Source organism: Tribolium madens, unplaced genomic scaffold (genome assembly GCF_015345945.1).
Source record: "Tribolium madens isolate multiple individuals breed KSU strain unplaced genomic scaffold, Tmad_KSU_1.1 Scaffold_19;HRSCAF=116;Tcas5.2_LG9, whole genome shotgun sequence".
Taxonomy (NCBI): domain Eukaryota; kingdom Metazoa; phylum Arthropoda; class Insecta; order Coleoptera; family Tenebrionidae; genus Tribolium; species Tribolium madens.
In genome coordinates this window covers 15,473,514-15,496,221 of record NW_025400983.1, presented here as the reverse complement: position 1 = coordinate 15,496,221, position 22,708 = coordinate 15,473,514, and the positions used below count along the sequence as shown (strand labels likewise).

General features: G+C 30.5%; 2 protein-coding genes across 5 annotated transcripts in view; both read right to left on the bottom strand.

The window, feature by feature from the left end:
• The window catches only part of LOC123012232, a 30,157-nt gene extending 11,910 nt beyond the window's left edge, over nucleotides 1-18,247 (bottom strand). Inside the window, exons 1-17 of one of the 3 annotated variants that reach the window (XM_044410140.1) lie at nucleotides 18,147-18,247; nucleotides 17,920-18,085; nucleotides 17,624-17,865; nucleotides 17,291-17,575; nucleotides 17,058-17,245; nucleotides 16,411-17,006; nucleotides 11,834-11,938; nucleotides 11,306-11,779; nucleotides 10,979-11,260; nucleotides 10,793-10,926; nucleotides 10,422-10,512; nucleotides 9,613-10,372; nucleotides 4,906-6,856; nucleotides 4,626-4,854; nucleotides 4,408-4,572; nucleotides 4,150-4,356; nucleotides 4,052-4,101 (exon numbers count right to left, since the gene is read on the bottom strand). In XM_044410140.1, the coding sequence (XP_044266075.1) occupies nucleotides 4,078-4,101; nucleotides 4,150-4,356; nucleotides 4,408-4,572; nucleotides 4,626-4,854; nucleotides 4,906-6,856; nucleotides 9,613-10,372; nucleotides 10,422-10,512; nucleotides 10,793-10,926; nucleotides 10,979-11,260; nucleotides 11,306-11,779; nucleotides 11,834-11,938; nucleotides 16,411-17,006; nucleotides 17,058-17,245; nucleotides 17,291-17,575; nucleotides 17,624-17,865; nucleotides 17,920-18,060 (5,874 nt within the window). In that variant the 5' untranslated portion in view covers nucleotides 18,061-18,085; nucleotides 18,147-18,247 and the 3' untranslated portion in view covers nucleotides 4,052-4,077. Of the gene's footprint in view, nucleotides 1-4,051; nucleotides 4,102-4,149; nucleotides 4,357-4,407; nucleotides 4,573-4,625; nucleotides 4,855-4,905; nucleotides 6,857-9,612; nucleotides 10,373-10,421; nucleotides 10,513-10,792; nucleotides 10,927-10,978; nucleotides 11,261-11,305; nucleotides 11,780-11,833; nucleotides 11,939-16,410; nucleotides 17,007-17,057; nucleotides 17,246-17,290; nucleotides 17,576-17,623; nucleotides 17,866-17,919; nucleotides 18,098-18,146 lie in introns of all 3 variants that reach the window. The other 2 variants (XM_044410131.1, XM_044410122.1) reach the window with 2 other exon arrangements.
• Nucleotides 18,248-19,061: 814 nt separating this feature from the next.
• Nucleotides 19,062-20,065, bottom strand: LOC123014606 (uncharacterized protein C34C12.4). Of its 2 annotated transcripts, none has more exons than XM_044413818.1 (4): nucleotides 19,870-20,065; nucleotides 19,725-19,812; nucleotides 19,498-19,671; nucleotides 19,062-19,452 (listed from the first exon to the last, which is right to left on the bottom strand). In XM_044413818.1, the coding sequence occupies exons 2-4, from the start codon at nucleotides 19,797-19,799 to the stop codon at nucleotides 19,408-19,410; spliced, it is 294 nt and encodes a 97-aa protein (XP_044269753.1). In that variant the 5' UTR covers nucleotides 19,800-19,812; nucleotides 19,870-20,065; the 3' UTR covers nucleotides 19,062-19,407. The 2 variants fall into 2 exon arrangements, with proteins under 2 accessions (XP_044269753.1, XP_044269744.1); XM_044413809.1 differs by having other exon boundaries at nucleotides 19,866-20,064.
• Between the last annotated feature and the right edge of the window lie 2,643 nt (nucleotides 20,066-22,708).

The following is a 22,708-nucleotide window of genomic DNA, read 5'->3' as shown; positions in this document are numbered from 1 at the left end:
AAGTTTGTAAGTGTCAAAACATTGAAGAAATCAAAACTGCATTTGTTACAGAACATCAACTAACTGCTTTCTCTTGCATTTATTTGAGTTTTTAAAAAATCTATTATTCGCATAATATTATAATGGAGTTTCAAATTACGGAAACATCGAAATAGATTTTGATATAGACTAAAAAACAAAAAAAGTGATGGAAGTGTTGTGTGGTTGTGCTGCAAAGAAAAAACAGAAAAATGTCGCGGAAGAATTGTGAGGACTTCTACACATGAAATTACAGGTAAGACATAGGCATATTAATTAGTTACTTAAATTAATTAATTAATTTAATTAATCAATTAAATAGTTACTTTGCAAATGTGGCTCCTAATTTAATTGTTTCTTTACCTACCAACACCCTCGATCCTATTACACTGTTATCCAAAAACAAACCAAAACCTCCAAATAATTTTTCGTTTAGGCATGTCACTTTCATCGAGGTCCGGGATTGCCTGAATAGTTTAAAAACTTCTAAGTGTAGTGACATATATGGATTAAATACCGAAATTATAAAGTCTATTAAAAATATAATAATAACACCTAAGTTAATTAATTTTTGCATAACTGAAAATATTATTCCAGATTGCTTAAAATATCACAAGTTATACCAGTATATAAGAAAGGTGATCCCAACGACCAAAAGAATTATCGACCTTACTTCCCATTTTATCTAAACTTTTTGAAAAGTTATTAATGTCCCAAATCTTGAAGTTCCTAAATGAWAACAACATATTGTCTAATAGTCAGTTTGGATTTAGAAAACAATTATCTACATCTCATGCAGTTCTAGCTTTTGTTGACGACATACTTAAAAACTTTGAAGAAAAAAAAATATATGGAGCCTTGTTTMTAGATCTTAGTAAGGCATTTGACACAGTTTCACATGACATATTACTTAAAAAATTAGCCTACTACAATATGGACTTTGATAGTGTTAAATTAATTGGTTGAAAGATAGAGTTCAAAAAGTGAGTCTAGATGGTGTCTTGTCTAGAGAACGAAACATAAGCCATGGCGTTCCTCAAGGGTCTATCCTGGGACCACTCTTATTTTTGATTTATATAAACGATTTGCCAGACTGTGTCCCACAAATTAATGCAGTACAATACGCCGACGACACTACTCTTGGTAAGGCAGGAAGTTCACTGCATGATATTGATATGTCAAAAGAATATAAACAAGTACAAAAATGGCTTTTATCTAACAAACTTCACTTGAATGCCGACAAAACTATTAATATGACTTTCAACACAAAAAAATTAGACTGCTTTCCATCGGATGTTGTACATACAAAATTCTTAGGAGTCACTGTAGATCGAACATTAACGTGGCAATATCATATTGATGCAGTGGCTGACAAACTGTCCAAAAACATATACTTACTCCAAAATCTGACAAACTGTATTTCACAAAAAAACAACTTTGACTGCTTATTTCGCCTTAATACAGAGTCGCATAGAGTATTGCATTATCTTGTGGGGACACACTGGTTTTACAACAAGGATTTTCAGACTACAACGTCGCCGTCGGGCTGTAAGAGTGATGGTAGGAATTCCAATTACCGTGAAGATTGTAAAAACTTTTTTCGAAAGTTTAAAATACTAACTTTACCTTCATTGTTTATCTTCAAATGTTTGGAATATGTAATTAAAAATAAAGATCGTTACACCATCTCAAACTCCTTTCATAACTATAACACTAGAACTGAAGACCTTTGTTTTAATAATCTACGACTGACTAAAGCAAGACATGGTATCAATCAATTACTTTTGTATTAAATTCTATAACATAATACCAGTTCACATCAAGCAACTACCATCTAATAATTTCCTTCATGCAGTCAAAAATTACTTAGCTTACAAAAGCTTTTATTCTACTGCGGAATATTTGAATTGTGACTTTACTGATTTTGAATGTTTTAATGTTAAGTAATTCTATTTTGTTTTCTCCTTTGTTCTTTTACATTCATTTATCTTCTGTGTTTTTTTTTTTTGACCTGTGTAAGATATTTATTGTATATGTTAACACCAATAAATATTATTATTATTATATATTATTATAATATTATTATTATGTAGTAACAAATTGCGTATTGTTTGATATCAAAAAATATATTTCGTAAATATCTGCAACAAATTTTATATTTGATACCCAATTTTTTATTTTGTTTTACTTGTATTGTGGAACTTAAAATGTCAAAGCAAAAATACAAGAACATATTAATTTTTTGACCAAAAAAAAGGTATATTTCTTCCAAATCATGTATGCAAACCGGATATAGCCGCAAACTGAATAAATGAATGAATTTTGAGAAGTTTTTTATCAAAGAACTTGATTTTGTCAACACACAATGCAGTAAAAAGAACACTAAACAGAATTCGACAAAAAAACAAGATCAATCCGTTCAAGAACCAACGCCAGTCGAGTCACTGAAGATACCAGAAGAAATAATTAAAATGGAAAACAATCAAACATTTTTACTGGGAGATGAGGGGGTGGAAGACAGAATCCTTGTAGTGAAAAAAAGGATATTCAAATTTTTTTATAGACGGCATTTTGAAAAGTTGTTGCAAGCAATTTAAGCAAATCTAGATGTGGGAAGTTCCGAAACCGAAACAAATTTGCTTTGTTGCCAGACAAATCCTCAAAAACATATTTTCGGCTTTTTAATTTATTAATTTTGAATCTATCGCTATTCAAGCGTTACGTATCGTCTTTCTGAATGTAAAAATTTCTGGATGTAATTTCCATTTTAATCAATGCATATGGCGAAATGTTCAAATTTGCGGTTTGGTATCTTTGTACACTAATAATAAGGAAGTACGAAGAAATGTACGTATGTGTGCTGCGTTGGCCTATTTACCAATAGAAGATGTTGAATCATGTTGGTTGTTTATAATGGAAAACGCACCTCAAATTCGCGAACTGACCAAATTGTTTGATTGTTTTGTTGTTCAGTGGCTCGAAAATAAAAATATTAGTATTGATATGTGGAACTGTCATAAGCAGCGCCATCGTACTAATAATGCGGTTGAGGGTTGGAACTGTAGACTAAATGAAATTTTAAATAAAAATTATAAATAAAAATTATTTGTTGTTGTTAAATAAGAACAGAAAACGCAAGTATGTAAGTAGTTCTAGATCAGCGAATAACAAATATTTTGAATAAACATAAAAACTGTTATGATTTGGAACAATGTTTAATACAAAGTGGTTATATATAATTTTCATCTAGCCAGCTGTGAATTTTCCATGTAAAATAAAAAATGCCGCTTCACGAAAATAGAGGTACCTACTTGTTTTAACTCAAAATTAAAAAAACGCCGTTTACTAAGCGTCCACTTCGAAAATAGACTTCAATTATAAACTTGTTTTCTTCCAAAGTATACATTATTATCAATTATTATTGAAAGTTAGTTGAAACAATAAAAATTTAATTAACAACAATTTATTATTAATTAATAAGTAACACTAATTAGAGAATTAGAGCTTTCAAAAAAAGTAGAGCGGCACAAATAAAGTTACATGCAAAAAAATTCCAAAGCTGGCTAGATGAAAATCATTTATAACCAACTTAACTTTTACTGAAATAATACAGTTCAAAATCAGAATAATGAAGTTTAATTACACATTTGCTGATAATTTTTCGGAAAAAAGTAAACTGTCCCGCAGTAATCCGTTTTCCGAACTGTTTGTTTTTTTTCAAATACAATAGACTTCGCATCATCTAAAACGGTCGGGACCAGACACGTTTCGAATAATCGAAATTTTGATTGAACCCAAAATACGAGGAAACGTTTAAAAAAATTATCATTTCTTAATCCCAAACATTATTCAATAATAAGATGAATTTTTTTAAATACACAAAAAAATGGAGTGAGTTTTCCGTTGGGCAATTTTAAACATTGAAGAGAAAAATAGAGAGAAAACAGAAAAAAAGAAACAGTAAGTGGTCATGGTCTAACTAATTAAAAGACATTACTTTTGGATTTTTTTTTATTGTGGTAACAATACTTACCATTAACAACTTATCTATTACTTATTTTATTTAGACAACATCTCCCGGACCTACAAAATTAAGTTTTTCAAAGTATTTAATATCTTAAAATAACTCACATTGGAGGTTCCAATAATGATAGAGTCCAAATAACTTAAATCTGCTATTATATCTTTGTCACAATTACGTAATTCCTCCACAAACGAGGAATAATTTTCATTGTTACGCAGATATTGCAACAAAACAGCGGCAAACACCTGTTTCTTAGTCTCCATACAACGACGGAATGCATACTCAAAGTTAAGACTGTACAAAACCGGACAAGACTAAAAAATTAAGTATAAAATAACCACAAAATCGTGGTAACACAAACGTACCTGAATTGTTACAAAATGTTTAAGCAAAGTTTTATCCAAATCTTGCACACTATTCAAATCAGTAAAATAGTGATCAATCAATTTTTGCCAAGCATTTATATAAAAACTCTTGTAGTGATATTTGCTTTTCTTGAGGAAAGTCACGTAAGTCTTCAACTCTGCAAACTAAAATCGATTTTGTTGACAAATACCACTAAGATATAGTATGTATTTTTTACCATAGAAAACTTGATGGCGTTGTTTAAAATAAATTCCCAGTATTTCGTACTATAACTGTGATATGTCATACAAATCAAAGCCATTGTCTTAACAACAAGTGTATTTCCCGCTAGTCGAACCAACCGATTCAACAAATCTTTTATGTTGGACTGATCTAAAGCTGTAATGTCTAAACCGAATCCAAAACACTCCAAATTACTAATAATTGTGAGCTTATTAATAAAAAACCTACAACATCCAAATTAAATACAATCTTTGAAATTAACCACAATAAGTTACATCAACTCTTCATAATTCGCTTGTGCGATCTTGGCAATAGTATCAACATCGGAAATCATCGTAAATACTCTCAAAGCATTGGCTTTACATCGTGTACTCCTCGGTTGAACCGTTGTTTCGTCTCCATTACCGATTTGAAAAAGCAAAGTTTGCCAATAATTGACTTCATAATTACAAATATACGCAATTCTTTTCAAACAACCTTCCTCTTCACAATTGGATGAGAAACTCATCGATGAATCAAAATCAACTGACGTTTCATCATCCAGCCACATATTAATCAACTTTGTATGAATTTTCCGAATATCCAATTGAAACAGCTCGGCTAAAGCCTCGCACGCTTTATTAATCTCAAGTCCATGAAATTCGCTCAAAATGCGATCGTCTAGATACAAAGTCCGAATCAATTCATTGGGTTTAGTCACTAAATCCATGTATTTCTTATCAGCCAAGTGATAAGTGTGCAGTATGTGCATGGTACGACACATAAAATATTTCTTCTCAACTTTAGTTACAGCCTTCTCGACTGCACTCGAACTCGGGTTCAATCGACGATATTTTTCAGCGTATTTGTAGCATATAGTTGCAGCGTTGACTTGGTCCAATCCGGGGCAAGTATTTGTCATCACGTGGTACATTACTGACGTTGCCCATTCGGGATCAGTGATGTTTGTTACACAGTCGTCGATCTCCTTTAATAAATCTTCATGTTTGGAAGTTAAAACCCAACCGGTTTCACCCTTTGATAACACACCACTAGCAACAACGTCTTTCACGGCGTAAGAACAAATCTGGTCTTTGGAGAGATGTGGACTAAGGATTTTAATTGTGTTAAACCACAAATGATAGGTTTTCAAATTGACTTCAGGACGGATTATACTGAAGATTTGATTTGTAAATAAGAGTGGAGTGAAGGAAAGTCGAAATTCGGATAAAACATCAACGACTTGAGCATCGGGGAAACTCGTGTACCATTGCTCGATTTCGGTTTGACTGGGTTTGCTCATTCTTTGATAATTTTTCAAAAAGTACAACATTGCCAATTGGTTACATTGGCAGTCTTCAGGGGCAATTTCCGATAAAATTTCAAGCATCGTGATGAAAACTTCATAATAGTAGGTATTAATTGAATTTTTCACATTATTAATAATATCACAAACTTCTTTCCTCTCCAAACCCTGCATAATTTCGCGACATTTCTTTAAGAGCTCTTCTTCACTGTTTTTTACGATTAAATATCGCCGATTTGAATCATCAGTCTTAATTTCATAATCTGGTTTCCAGTTTTGTAAAACTCGCCTTAGGAAAAATTTATAACACGCCTCAGGATCAAGATTATAATCTTTGCAATAGTCATTAACCAAATTCATATCAAGGCAATTAAAGTTTACCAAAAATTCGAAACGTGCTTCCGGTTTGCTCTTAAAAAAGTCATCATAAGGTAATTTCTTCTCTTCGAATTTTTTCCACCATTTGAGAGTAATCAATGTGTCCAACATTTCACGTTTCCCCGCTGTTAATTCGTAATGATCCCACAGTCTGAGGCCTGTTCGAATGATACAATCGAATTTTTTCGGTTGTCTTTTATAGATTCGCAGAGCGTTAAAGATGAATTTTGTTGCGTCATCGCGATCGCATAATAGTAACAAATTGTACAAAAGATCTGTGTCGATAGTGTTACTATTGACAATGGCTGATAATAATTTAGGAATACATTTCTTTTTCAATACTTCGTTAAGGAGTTGCAATAAATTTGTAGGTGGTGTGTTAACTTGCATCAAACAATTTTTTAGAGTTGAAATGATTGTGAATGAAGTATAATATTGGCCTTGTTTACTCAAATTTTCCAATAGAGGAATTAGAGACTTGATTTCTTGGAAAAACTCTTCCTCGGTTAAAAGACGGTTCTTCAAGTGGGTCAGGTAGTTGCTGTTTAGGCTCTTTTTCTTCTCTGAAATGTTATTATCATTAATTTTTTTTCGACAAACAATGTTGATCTAAATGGAGACAAAAAAGAAAAAAGAAAAATCAAACACGGCAGTGAATAAGTAAGGAGGAAAACTAAATTAGAACTATGTAGCACAAGGGGGAGGGAAACATAACGATAAGCGGAAACAGAAGCAGAAAGAACAGAATTAACGGGAATTTTCTCACGAAATATCAAAAGAATATGTAAATAGAGAAATGGAACGAAGGAAAAAATGATGGGACAGTGAATGCAACGATACCAAAAAAGAGCAAAAAAGGTACTAAAAAAATGAAAGAATAAGAAGAAAGATGGAATAGCAAGAAACGTGAAGGACAACTGTACTAAAGGAAGAAGAAAAAATTATAAATGAAGTAAAAAAAAAAGATTAAAACAGTTAAATCATTTTCGAAGAAGGATATAGGATATTACAATATTGTTGAATTACAAAAAATATTATTAATTTTAGTTCAGTAGACAACGATTACTTTTTAATTATGTATAAGTATAAAAATCTTTTTCTGGTGAAAAATTAGTCAAGAATTACAAAACCTTTTCTGGAAAAACTCAGGACCCTAAAAATTCCAGAAATTTAGTAAATGCCTTTTTTTGTGTAAAATAAATCCAGGAATACAAATCTAAAAATTTTCCGGAAAAAATTGTGGTAAATTCGGAGTAATGCGAGTTTTTGTAAAAATAATTCTGAATTAAATACAAATTTTGTAATTTTATCTTAAATGGTTTCTGAAATATTAGCAAAAACCTATTAGCCCCCTTTCAGGGGGTGTAGCTCCCTTACCAAGCATTTTTCGATACATGAAAACTTTTGTCTTAGAATTGAATATCCTATCACCTGTTTAAATTTGTAACAATAAAAACGAAACACCCTGTATATTTGAATAATTTAAAATTTGTATTAAAAAAAAACACTTTTTTTATGGAAAAATCGTTGAAATTGTTTAAACATCTTTTTTGGAAATGTGAAAAAAACTTTTCTTATGTAAAATGAACCGAGAAATTTTAGGAAAACATTAAACCTTCCGGAGTAATCCGGTAAAGTCTAAACTAGAAAATTTTATTGGAAAGTTTATATATATATGGAGTAATTTGATAAAGTTCGAACTAAGTCGAGTCTTGTTAAAAAAATTTAAATAAACGCTAAAACAATAAACATGCACAATTTCAAGTAGATTGAGTTAAATAATACGGTTTTATGCAAATTGTAGTATTTTTTTTTTAATTTTAAATTAATTTTAAATATCAAATCAGTTTCAATGACCAAAAGTTCTTATAAATACAACGTGTATTTTTTTTAAATTTGGCGTCAAAGCTATCCATGAAAGTTTAATTTTGAACGAATCATCGATTGAAAGTTATTATTCTGATATTTGACACCTCGCCGGGCGTATTAAAATTTGTGGTCCGTTCACAATACCACTATGCGGCAAATAAACATAATGAAGTTTGTGTAAAAAATCACTTTTTCTTTGGAAAATTAACCAAGGATTATTAATTTGTAAACTTCAGCTAGAACAAATAGATAAGAAAAATCGGGCATCATTTGTCCCAGAAATATTCGGGGCAGTAAAATATTTTCAATTTTTTTAAAAATGTGTTTGGGAAGTGTATAAAAGATCTAAAGTGAACTGAGGATTCCGAATCTGTGAGACTTTCCCGGAAAAAATAAACCGAACAAACTCGAATTATGTTGGAAAATTTTCAAAAAACGCTAACAAATTTGAAAAATACACAGTTTCCAGTGGATATTAATCCAAGTAATTTAATTTAAAATATTAAATAATTCAAATTTTGACTGAATTGAAGCCAGTTTTTTCATAATATTGACATATTTGGTACGATTAGAGACAGCCAGTCCCGACGGTTGGAAATAGGATTAAATAATTTAAAAAATGGAATACAACAATCCGTAGGTATAAAAAAATCACTACTCAACAATTAGGAATTTGTAAAAAAATTGGCTAAGATAAATAGTTTCCAAGAAGTCGGTGATAATTTATTCCGGGTCATAAAACTATTTTCTAAATTTTAAAACACTCATTTTGGGAAAGTGGTAAATGAGCTTCGTTACAAATCCGATTAAATAATTGAAGCTGAACGTTTATTTTGTCGAACATAATGAGGCAAATATTTCAGATGAGCCACATAAACACACTTTTACTCCAAATAACATATACTATTTTATCCGCAAACGTCAGGTCGAGAGTAAAGAGCAACACTATAATTAGCAAGTAAATGAACAAAATAATCAAAACGCTTTGCATCTAATGAAATCATAACCAGAAATTGCTGAAACAGCGAAAGAGACAAGAATTTTTACTCTATAGCTGGAAGGTAAAACTTTTAATTGTGACATTTAGTTACAAATGTGGCCATTTTTGTGACGTTTGCGGATAAAATAGTATATTATACAAGGAGTTTCACACAACTTACGAGGCTTGCGTCTGATGTATGCACCCAAGTATAAAACACTAGATAGATCCAAAAAATACACATTTATTTATTCAATTTTTGCAAACCCATGACAGTAGTTGTCAAACTAGTCACTGTTTCATTAATAGACTCCAGTTTTTCAGAAACAATAATTATCATTTGTTCTATCAAGAGACGGCATGAATGTGATTCTAGTTTACCTATCTTAACTAAAAATGTTGTAATTTTTGAAAGGGTGAACAAATAAAATAAAACCATAGATAGACGACACACACACTTCAATAACTCACCTACAAATCCACAGAAAGCATTAAAAATCAATTTAATGACTGAAAAAGTCTGAAATCCCGAGACCATAGGAACTGGTCTATAATTCTCTCCAAACAATTGTTTCTTCAAATCACTCTCCGGATTCCTAGTGAAATGAAACGAAACATTAACCCAATCTGCAATTTCAACACATGGCATAATCTCATCTGGTTCTGCTTTACTCATCGCTTTGGCTATAATAGCTCCAGCTATTCGTAAACCTTCGCCACTAACGACATGATCAGAATTAGAAACAATTAAACTCGTATCTGAATCATCCAAAAAAGTATCCGATAATTGCAATTTATACGTTCCAACGTATCCCAATAGCAAAACAGCCATCAGACAAAGATTCTTAGTTGAATTTTCCCGATCGAGGACTTTTTCCGCAGTCTTCACAATCATATTATAATCACCAGTTTTTTCACAGAAACGTATCAAAACGTCAAAATAGTCCCAACTCATACAAAGTGAAAGTTTATAACAAGTCGAAAATACTCCATTGATAGTTTGTTTTTCAGCTTCGAACTCAAGTCGCACAGTTTCGAGAATTTCATCAATGATTTTGTTCTTGTTTCTTCGCAATTCATTAGTGGTGGTCTTTATTGCAAAATGTTGCCTCAACTTGTACACATTTTTCAAATCTAAAGTGAAGTTATCTGTCTTGTCGTTCAATCGCTCAAAAAGTGGACCCGAAATTGTGTAAGAATTATCAATTATCCTTTTATCTCGGATCCGCAACTAGAAATTTAAGTTAAGATTTGAGAGAAAAAAGAATTTTTTTATTTACCTCTTGATTGACCATATTTTCGGCCCACATACACAATTCTTGGACATCATCTTGATTGTTATCAATTATGCTTAAAGCTTTATCCAAACTCCTGAAAATCTCAATTATAGAAATGCTCAAATATCAATTTTAGGATTTTTGAAGAGGAAAGTGTAAATCCAAAAATTTTCAAAAAAAATCTAAATATATAGAAAAAAGCTAATAAAAACCTTCTTAGAAGAACATAGCCTTTCTATTTAAAACAACAAGACAAACCGCCATTTTGAAAACATTTTAGCTGTAGGTATACTTTCAAGTAAACATTATTATTGAACTCACAAAATCGTTTAGATGGAACATCCTGTATGATATTTCTGGGAAAAAAAACTCACCCTATTTTGGTAAAATGTATCGCCAGTTGGTTGGTAGCGACTTGTTTGTAATCTTTGTTTTTACAAAGAGTATAAACATCTTCTATCATCGTTGGCCGATTACAATAAATGATTCGTTTCACAATAACTTCAAACTAAAAGAAAAATCATGTTGCAAGAACGATTTTGAAATATATTTGTACAAACATCGTTGAGTTTTTCAATGCTTGTTCCCCTTATTTTGTATTCAGGTCTCCTCAATACCACTAGTCCTGGCTCATTCTCGATTAATTTAGTAATTTCCGAAGTTAATTCATGTGGAAATTGTAACGAATCTTTTGCAATTTTCCTTACTGAGTTACTCCATGGTACTTTAGCAAAAGTCAAAATTGCTTGAACCCCCTCCAACTTAACTTTTACTGAAGTAATACAGTCCAAAATCAAAGTAATAATGTTCACCCAATAACTCTCGTCGTACTTGATCAAATTCTGTAATTTTCCATTTAAAACAATTCTTCAATTTATTCAACTCACCTTGATTTCCTCTAAAAGTATCATGTTGAGATCCATGTGATTGTCGACAATATATTTACATAAGAAGTTTTTGAGGAAATAATCGTAATCTTTGGGACACATATCCACGTTGAGTAAAATTCTGATTAGATTTTGGAGCCCTGACAAGTAATCACTTACACGAATACTTATTTTGTATTCGCCTTTGAGTGTTTTAATGGTTTTCAGTGCTACCAACAATTCAAATAAACTATCTCTATGCAAAACGTATTGTCTTTGGAAGAAGATGTCATCCACGTCGGCAATTTTCATCAATTCGATTATTTTTTCCGTTAATTTGATGGCATTGGTTGGAAAATCGCTCCTTGAATGTTGTTCCAAATTATACACTTTGTTGCGTGTCCATGTAATGAATAAAGAAAGAGTGGATGGGTGGTGCGTAAGTGTGCGTGGAATAAATGTTGATAGAAACGACTGACAGGTGGATAGTGATTGCTAAAAAAATCTATTTAATCCAAATCCTACATATAATAATATTAATTTACTTACCATATTCAAAATGCTTAGAACGTCTGAAATTTTTTCATTTGTTAGGGTTTCTATTGTCGACTCGTCTAGGCGGCTATAAATCATTTTGGCTTCGTCGATTTCATGCTAAAAACATAGTGACTTTATTTTTATTAATTTTTTTTTTCATATAAATTTAAATTGTAATTAAATGTTCTAACCTATACGCACAGGAAATTATACAGTGAGGAATCTATTTCGATGAACATGCGTTTCCATGTTCAGTTTTTAAATATTGGTGTCAATACATGTCGCAAGGGTTGCTTGGATATATTGTAGTTGCTTGTAATGTATTGGCAATTTTTTTTTAACTAAACATAGGGTTAATAGTGTTGATGTACAGCACTCCTCACTCTATAATTTTATAGTCATAGTTGTTTTAGTTTTAGAATCCAAAATAGAAACTCTACTGTATGTCTAAAATGTAGGCTAATACTTACTAAGGGAACTTGAATTATTTTTTAAACATGAGTTCATTTTTACTTCACAGAAAAAGAAAAAAATACTGACAAAAATTTACATTTGATTATTATTTATCAAACAGTGAAAGCAGGAAGTTGATAAAAATACAATAATCATGAAACACCAAAAAATATCAGCCAGAAAATTATAAAAATCTGGATATTATTACTCACAGAACATTTTTCGTGCGGAGAACTATACTTCAAAAGGTATTGCGACCTAAAATTTTTAGATTGACACATTTAAAAATTGAAAATAATAATTTTCTTCAAACATTAATTAAGGTATCTAAAAGTAACCAGTGATAGAAAATGTCATTCTAAGAAAAAATATTTAAATAAATTTTTTCCATCTTTACTTGTTAAAGAGTGATAGCTTAGCAAGAAGTAATAATAAATTTTGTTCAAATTGATATATTTAAAACGATAACATTTATTAAACAATTGGTAAGTTCCAAATCTCATTTAATTAATACCATATTGATACTGTCAATGTGACATAAACATAAATATGAGTCCGAAAACGATTCATTTATAAAATAAAAAAAACTTTAATTGGAAAAAAATTGAGAATTAAATAATGACACAATAACTACAAAAAATATTCAAAATGCCTTTCACTGCTTCAATTCAAACAGGCATGAATCTAAGCAATATTTTCATCGTTTTTAATTTATCACGACTTGTACAAAATTCATTGTTACTCTAAGGTGTAAGTTAACGAATGCAGAAAAAAAACTGAACTTTCTTTCTCTGAATAACATTTTCTATCACTCGCTTTACTTTTGGAACACCTGGATGCATTGTTCCAAGTCTGTAGGACTCTTGAGAGGGCGAAAAACGTAATTTGGTTTAATTTTGAAACTCACGTTTTTGACGATTTTTCGTAATTAAAAAAAAAAAATTTTTTTTCGTAATATCATAAACCAGTCGATAGATTCGAAACTACCCGAAATTTTGCGGTTCTATCGAAACCAATGATATAGATTTTGACAACACTGTCTTTGCGATAAATAACTCGTTTTGTCGTCAAAATTCGACAAATAGAAAAGTTCAAATTTTCTCGAAACTTAACCCCTATTACACAAGCAAATTTCTCAGATCTGGGATTACTAAGATTTTGAAATTTTCATCGTTTGGTTAATATACGTCGATAACTCCGGAATTATGGATGAAAACTCCATGGGTTCACTATCATTGAAAGCACTTTTATTTTCCCATCTTAGGAAATAAAGATCATAGCTCACTGACTTATAATTATCGAGAAAATAGCAAAAAATCGGCTAAAATCACCCATTTTTAAATTCGTCCAAAGTTAAAATTTAATTGTGGGATATTTTTATTACGGTTTTCTCGTAGTAGTCGCTTGAAAAAAGTCAAAAATTCTAGTTTTCTCGAAAACTATAAACTCTACAGTAAAATATTGAAAACAGTCAGAATTTTCATTCAAAGAACAAACAAATATGGACTTTATACGTATTAAAATTAGAAAAATTGGACTTAATTGTTTTTCCTTGTACGCCCACGATATGTACATATTTTAAACTGTCTCAAAAGTTCAAAAAAATGTCAAATTGTTTGCGCTAGGGAAATTCATGTATTTAGGTTGGCAACACAATGCATAAACTCCAAATTATTAAATTAACGTAAAATTAACTCCAAATTAAAAAAAACATATATTCAATACATCAAATATTGGCTGTGAAATTAAACCGCTTGACATTTAGGAAATGCAAACCAATATTGCCAACATTTGGAATTTTTTTTTGATTCTCTATACCTTCAACAGGGCTGTTTCTGGACGATTTTGGCGAATGTAAAATCAACGTTTCTGAACGGAGGACCAAAAACGTCATTTGGTTTAGTTGTGAAGTTTTCAATAATGTTTTCAAAACTCCGGAACTATCGGTCGTAATTCTTTATGTTTGATATCGTTAAAAAGTACTTTTTATTTCTCGTCTTATAAAAAAAAATCATGCGACTTACAATTGGCAAGAAAATCGCTAGTATAAGCAAAAATTGAAAATGTTGACAACCAACTCCTCAGAACATTTGCATACTTCAAAGAAAGCATTTCCACTCTGGTAGTTGATATAATAGTATATTATAATAGTAGTTTACTAGTTTATAAGCAAGCCTTTAAAACACGCACAACGGGTTTAAGAGCACGACGCGTATAAACCATAACAATAAATCTTTTCCATTGTAAACGTCATTTCTTATTCAACAGTATATTTAGTTTGAAGAGAAACTCAGTTACCGATTTTACTTTCAATTGAGTAAATAATAAATTATTAAAAAACATTCAGAGCTTTATACTGCTTAAAATTAAAATAAAAAATTATTAAGTTAACAAATAAATGCCGTTTTAAATGGCATAATTWAATAAACATTATTATTATTAGAAATACCTAATAAAAACTATCTATTACTAGGAATGAAAAATCTAACCTGAGACTATTTAATATAACTCTTTAAAATATTGATACTTACATTTTTTTAATAAAGCTGTAAATAACAAATTAAATAATTTCATTATTAATTTTTATTCAATTCACACAGGTAGACGTGACTTTTTGAACTCATGGCAACCTTTACAAAAAAAAAGAATATTTAAATTGAACTATTGAGATGTTTACAACCAAGATATTGCAATCGCAAAGCAATTGTAACAACTTACTTTTGCTAATAATTGTTCAGTTCAGTTATTTTATTAAAACTTCTAAATTAATCATCAATTTTTATTTTTGTTTATTTTTGTGTACTAAAAAAAAAATCATAGCCATTGGAAAACTGTCTACCCTATTAATAAACAAAACAAACCAAAAAATTACTTCTAATTTTAATACAATAATATTTGCAAATTACTTTTTAATATTAATAAAACAAACACTGTTACTGTTAACAAACACTGTTACTGTTATAAGAAAAAAATATCTACTACATGATAAATATTCCAATTTTTTTTGAATAATTTATCTTTTGTTTACTATAGTAAAATTACATTGTCAAATATTTAGAAAATAGATGTGTTTGTTGTAAAAGTTTGTTTGGATTGAATAAAATTGATATAAAATTATTTAATTTGTCAATTGCAACTTTATTAAAAAGAAGTAAGCTATCAATAAATAATAATAAAGAGTTATGTTAAATTGTCTCTGGTTAGATTTGATCATTTTAATTCCTAATAATAAATTGTTTTTATTAGGTAAGTACAACTAATAATAATAATATTGTTTAATTAATTATGCCGTTTAAAACGGCATTTACTTGTTATTTTAAATAATAAATAACTAATTAAGCATTAATTACACAGGACAACAAGGGTTCGGTAACATTGATGACAATTTGGTCAATAGTAGTTTTTTACTTCCTAAATAACAAAATGCATTTAATTTTTTGATAACACATACCGTTGATTTGTTGCATTTTTTACCAATAATATAACTAATACATTTTCTGCACTCCCACTTGGATTTTTTTTCCAATAAATCTGGGGGCTGTCAGTGACGAACAAGAAGAGAGGTTTCACCAAGACATCAGAAGGATAAAAGAACGCTATCAAGGCCGCTGGAACCCTTCCATGATGGGCGATTACTGGTAGCTTTTTTAAAACGCGACAGTAACGTACCTAACAAAATAAAATGTTGAGATTTTACTCTTTTATTGTAATATATGACTTTTTTAATGTTTCTAAAGTTAGTTTATTAAAATATTGTATGCTCATAATAAAATAAATTAAATAGTTGAATTATTTTCAGTACTCTTTTGCTTTTAATCAATGTTACCGAAAATTTGTTCAAATTTGTTGACCAGTGTTATTTTTTTAATTTAATTTTAATTTTTAAAGTTGTGAATTTTTTAAAATAATTTGTTTTTTTTTTCTCAATTGAAAGTAAAATCGGTAACTGAACTTCACTTCAAACTAAACATATATACTGTTAAATAAGAAATAACGTTTACAATGGAAAAGTTTTATATGGGTTAACCCTTGAAGGGTCCGGGCGGTTTATTAGGAGGACAATTTTTTCTACGCTAATTGTACCTTTTTAAAGTTTTCGTTATTATAACAAAAATTTTAACCAAAAATTTACTTACATTTTGCAAAAAATATTTGACTTCAGTTAATAGATCAGCTTGGGCAAATTGTTGCCAAGTCTCCAAAACCAAATCAGCGCCTGTGTAAATCGCCCCAAAAGTCTGAAATCTTTCCATGATATCAATTACACGTTTTTGCAATTCTTCAGCATCCTTGTCTTGTTTTTTCAACTGAAGTGTACAACCATATTCAAGGATTTTGCGGACATCCTCAAATGTCGAACACGAAACTTCCAAACAACACTGCAGTTTAAACACGTTATTGTCGATTATATTCAACAAATTGATTAATTGTTGAATGTCTTCGCTACTGCAAGTGCGTTTATCGACGATATCTTGTGCTTTAGCTTCGTTCACAAGACTCTGATTCAAGTGAAAAAGGGCCACAAACTTTTCCGCTTCTTCATACTTGCGTTTTTTTAATAATCTATAAAGTCTTTGCTCGGCATCACTCTCGATAACCATGTGGAAACGTAATTCCGACACAGAGTGGTTCTCAAAGATTTTGGAAATGTACAAAAGCTCATCGTTTGGGCATTCGGGAGATATTAATTGAATGTCATTTCTCACTTTCAACCCATAAATCTTAGTCAAATCTAAAAAAGACGACTATAAGTTTGAGAATAAACGTCATGTTAGAATATTACCGGGGTATAAAAGTAACTGAAGAGATTTTTCCTCTCCTATGTCTACTGCTACAACAACTTGTTTAACATTTGGATCAGATATTAAAAAAATATCTTTGTATAAGTTAGAATTATTCATTGGAAAAATGAGCAAAGTTATGGCACAAATCTTGTACAAATTCCCTTCGAAATCCAAGGCAAGAAACTTGCTAAAAGCAACAATTTCAAAACTAGCTCAATAAGAAACAACTTACTTTTTTAAAGGGAATAATTTTTTAAAGTGTTGGTCTCCATCATAAATCTCATAAGAATGGTCTTCAAAATTAAAAACCCCCAATTTTGAACCATTAAGCAACAGAAAAGGGTATTCATAGCTTGAAACTTGAGTTGTGAAATGAAACTCGTGCACACATTCCAATTTAAACTCTGTCAACTCTAGTTGGTGAATTTTTCCAAGTTTTGTGACAACCAGAAAATAATTTTCATGACAAAATGAATTGATAAAAAACTGATCGGCGTTCTCATCACGTTCACATGCCCTGAAATTATTTGATTTGAAGAAAATATTACAAATTTTCAAAACTTACTTCTTAAAGACAGTTTTATATCCATCCGTGCAATCAAGTAAATGCAATGTGCCACTCCTGAGACAAATTAAAAGAAATTCTCCGTTTAAGGAAATACAAAAGGAGTCGACAACTGCATTAAAAGTTGCATCGAAAATGACACTGGAACACTGTTTGTCTTCAAAAATCCGCATCGAATTATCAATGTTGAAAAAAACGGAGCCATTCTTCACAATAGCACTGATGTACGGGTTTGATTGTGCCTAAAAAATGGCAAAAATGGCAAAACACCCCAAAACAACAAAATGTGGACTCACTTCAACCCCTGTGGAAGATTTAAGGGTGGCTAATGTTATGGCTTCATACAAATTGTCTGCATCCGATAAATTCCGGGTTCCAAAGTTAATTGTTTCATCGGCATTGTTAAAGCCGAATTCAATTACATCGAAATTGTTCATCTTTTCGACAAACCGGGGACCTAACCTCAAAAAACAACTATAAAAGTAGTTGGAAAATTGAAAAATCACATTAGAAATAGTCTTACCTGGTAAAATGTAAACCAAAAAACTTCCTTTTATCAAAGGTTTTTTTGTAAGTAAAAAAGTTGCAAAAAAATTTTTCGATTCGAAAAATACGCTATTCTAATTGGTCAATAAAAATAACTGTTTTACGGAGCTACCAACATGTTGAATAAATGTTGGCAGCGATAGTTAATTTAAAAAAAAATGGCAGTTGCTTTTAATTGACGATAATATATAATTAGATTTAATAATTAATTAATTAATAAAATGTAAACGTAACATATTTATGCTTTCTGTAAAAATTATTATTACAAGTAAAAAGTTAGTTTTTAATTTTTACTAAAAAAATCTTAAATACAAATTTTTTGTAAAGTGATTGAAAGGAAATTTTTGAATTACATAAATAAATTTTATAAAATAATGTTTTAAGCTGAAATTAAATTAATGACTGGCCGAAGAGGAAATTTCTCTCCGAAATCCGACTTGAGCTATGTTGGTTGCATAACTAGGTGCAACTCAACTAATAAAAAAGACAAATAAAAAACATATTATTAGATTTTAATTAAAATAGATAAAAACTACATACAAACTACAAAATTTTACATAAAAAAAATCAAAATAGAAAAATTTATTCAAATTTAATTTAATGGTTGGTTGGGAACAATGCTTTTAATAAAATATGCGAAAGTAGATTATAACTCCAGAAAAACTTGTTTCCAATTTGTCGTGATGTTGGTTGCATAATTAGCAGCAACTCCAGCCTTTTTTAAACTTAACATCTCTGTGAAGGTATTTCATTTTAAACAATATTTTATACCTAAACTTTAAATAAAATATATACATAAAAATAACAAAATCGATTCAAAATATAGGAAAAAGCATTATTTAAGATTGGTATCAATGGTTATAAATGGTGAAATTAAATAAAAAAATTGAGGTGCAAACGTAAAATATACTTTTTATTTGAATTGTTGCTAATTTTTTTTATACAAATTTATTTTACACATAAATACATATCTGTAGTGAGATTAATTTGAGCATTGTGTTGAAGAAAATTGGTAGTTGGAATGTCATTTAGATATAATACAATTCCTTGAATTTGAACAATATGTATGTACATTGGAGATATAATTGATAGTAATAAGCCATAAGCATTAGTGATGCATTTGATAGTTTTATTGCCAATAAAAAACTCAACTTCCCCTTGCATTTTAACAATTTAATGGCCTAACATTTGCTAAAACTGATTTGTAAATATAAAGTATACATTGCAACAAGTGTTGTTTAAGACGTAGCCGATGGAGGGCTAGGTGGGGCTCCATGACGGTCCTGAAACATCACTCAGCATGAAACCTCCCCCTTGCTCACACTTACACTCCTTCCAGGTTTGGTGTCATCAATTCTTTGAGTCCTTGGGCGGAAATAATACAAAAACATTGCAACCATCAAAACACAAGTCATAAATAGCATGCTTGAATCGGGGCTCTGTCTCTGGAAACCGTCATCAAAGCACTCATTGTCGACACAATTACTCTGCGAATTTCGGATCTAAAAAGACACTTTTTACACAAAATTCATCTCTGGGGTTGTAGTCCACATACGACGTTCAAAAGCCTCCGCATGGCCAATTCGTGGCCCCAAATGCACTCGCACAAATCCATATTTTCGTCGCTCATAATTTAACGTCACCTAAAAAGAAATAATTGTAGCAAGTGGGCGCTTGTCACAATATGTCAGCCTACACACGAATACAATTTTGCGGAAATTGAAGCGAATTAAACAAAGTAAAGAAACACTTAACACCAAACTAAAGGCCCCGCAAACTGAAAATTCTAACAATTGTCACATAAAAACGATTTTGTTATTGTTTTGACACTGGTTTATTTTGCCATTGTGACACGATTTTGACAGATGAAAGGTAGATGGAGGAGTACGGGTGGGGAATAGTAGAATGTGATTGGTCAAGTGCGGTTTGTTACGCTTATGTGGACCAATGGTAAAGTTGCAACGTTTCATGTTTTGATAAATATTAGGATAATTGCATTAATTTCTAGTTTTATCAGCGATGTTTTACCTTCAATGTCATGCAGTTTTATGTGTTTAATGGTTCGTTTTGAGGACTGGAAGAGAGGACTCATCAATCTCAAACTTACACTGTTTTCTACTTTCGTGGCCATTAATCAAATCTGTCGCGCTGTAATAATAATCCACAAAACCCAACTCATATTGTTGTAAATTACCTGAATCTAATAAAAAATTAGTTACTTTACTAGTCTTGCTGACATTACAAAAAGTACAAATTTAAAGAATTTAAATAATCCGATCAGAGCCGGACTAGTGTAACTTGGCCCCGAGGAAATCAGTCTCTCATTTTTTTGATATACCTACGTTAGGATTTATACAGTGCAATCAAAAAATATTTCTATCGAGCTAGCATGGAAATTTTAAACGTATGTCTTCGAAAGATAAAAGAGACAATATGTCTTTTAATGTCTTAATGACAAGTGAAAATGTCAAATTTATATATTTTGCAGTATATTCCAAAATGAGTCCGTGATAACTACATGATTTTTATAGGTAAACACCAAGAACATCTCATTTAAGAATGGTTTGAGAGGTTCCATAGGTATTTTAAGTTTTATAAATTAATTTTTTGACATTTAGTTAGTTGATAGTGCGCCCACTTGATAGAAGGACTTTTTGATCGCACTGTATTATACAGTGAGTCCCCGCGGATAGGTGAAACGACTGTTGCAAGATAAAAAAATTCTTGATTTAAATTTTTATTTTTTGGGGTTTTGCCCTGCTTGGATAAAGACTAATTTCTAATACAATTTTAGTTTTGAAATATTAAGTAGGTACCATTGTGTTGGAAATTTTCAATAAACCTATTTTTCTTTAAAGCGCTTTTCTGTGGCAAATACGACAAAAAGCTGAAAAGAAAAGTAGTTTAGAATCAACATTTAGGCCCGTGTACCAAATTTTAAAATCATTGGCCAACTAATATGATTTTTAATTTTTCTTTTATGTTTATTATTTCACAAATCTGAGAATTTTATTTATAACACTTCTTTTATTACAAATAAAAAATTTACATTTAGATTATTAGTGCTAAATAACTTTTTGACGTATCTGCTGATAAAAAGCAATTGTAATGAAAAAAATCATGAAAAATCATAGTTGGCCGATGATTTTGAAATTTGGTAAAAAGGTCTAAATGTTGATTTTTAACAACTACTCTTCATAACTTTTTGTCGAATTTACCAGTTACGACAAAAAAGACACTTGATTTTTAAAAACTAAAATTAGGTATATTAGAAATCAGTCTTTTTTACCAAGCAGGGCTGAACCACAAAAAATGAAAATTTAAATCGAGAATTTTTTATCTTTTACAAAAGTCGTTTCACCTGTATAAGTCATAGTGAAAATTATACTTTCTTCGTTCAAAAATAAGTGTCCGATTTAGGAATTTTATTTGTTCCAAAATAAGTCTATGAAGGAGTGACAGTTGTGCTTCTTGCTTCTCCGCGCTTTTACTGCATTTCTGGTGAGATCTTTCCATTTAAATTGGGGAAGTCGGTGGTATTGTGATGCCAGTTTGTTTGAACTTCTGTTGACGGTTTGTGAAGGTGATATCTTCCCCCAGTGGGAAGACATACTGATTTCAATTTGTCAAACAACAACAAATTATTCACTGGCTGCGTTATCACTTAGATTTTTGCTCACAGCTGATAAATTTCTTTAATTTCTTTGTAGAGGCAAAATGACTGCGTCGTGCCACAGTCTTCGCCTCAACTCATATTTTTGCGTTGATGATCATTTTGATTGTGCATTTTCAGTGACGTATTATAGCAGAAGCCTAAAAAGTCCAGACTTGGGGCGCAAAATTTTGAGAAAGAATTTTTTCCTTTAAAGAAATATTAAAATCGTGTTTTTTGTATACGCCCTCAAAAATAGCTGTTTTAGGGACTCATTTGAGTGACTAAAATGAGTCTTTTTAGGACTCAATAAAATAGTACGCAAAATGGTTATTTTAGGTACTCAGTACCCAAAAACAGTTTTTCCGGACTAAAAAATAAAATTGGTTATTATAGTGATCAATTTTTTTTTAATAATAAGAGGTGTGAATTCGTGTTTTGGGAGCTTTAAGAAAAAAACTCATCTGCTATTCCAGACTCGGCTTCGCCTCGCCCGGAAACATGATTCGTCTGCAAAAATTGTATTTTAGGTAATAAATTCACAGTCATTATTATTTCTTGGAACAGTGTTCGCTCACAATTTCACAAAATCACAAGAGTTTCTCGAATTACATTATATCGGGTGTTTCAAAAATGTGTGGCATAATTTTAACCACGAATACCCCTCTACAAATGAGAATAGAGAGCACAATATTTACTCACCTAGCTCAAAAAATAGAAAAATTACAGCTTTCCAAAAATCGGTATGGAAAATGATTTTTTGGAAATATTTTTGTTATCGTTTATCCGATTATTATGAAACTTTGCATGTCAAGGGACAAAAAGATACTCTTTGATATGGTGTAAACGGAAGTCTTGTAAAAGCTATAGATTTCCGGTGACAATAG

Bases quoted from the DNA above. Each gene is read 5' to 3' on its own strand.
- LOC123014606 (XM_044413818.1), bottom strand. From the start codon at position 19,799: ATGAGCGACGAAAATATGGATTTGTGCGAGTGCATTTGGGGCCACGAA. The intron at 19,672-19,724 runs GTATGTGGACTA...GTGTCTTTTTAG, and splicing joins TGCGGAGGCTTTTGAACGTC to ATCCGAAATTCGCAGAGTAA. The intron at 19,453-19,497 runs GTAAGTGTGAGC...GTGATGTTTCAG, and splicing joins ACACCAAACCTGGAAGGAGT to GACCGTCATGGAGCCCCACC.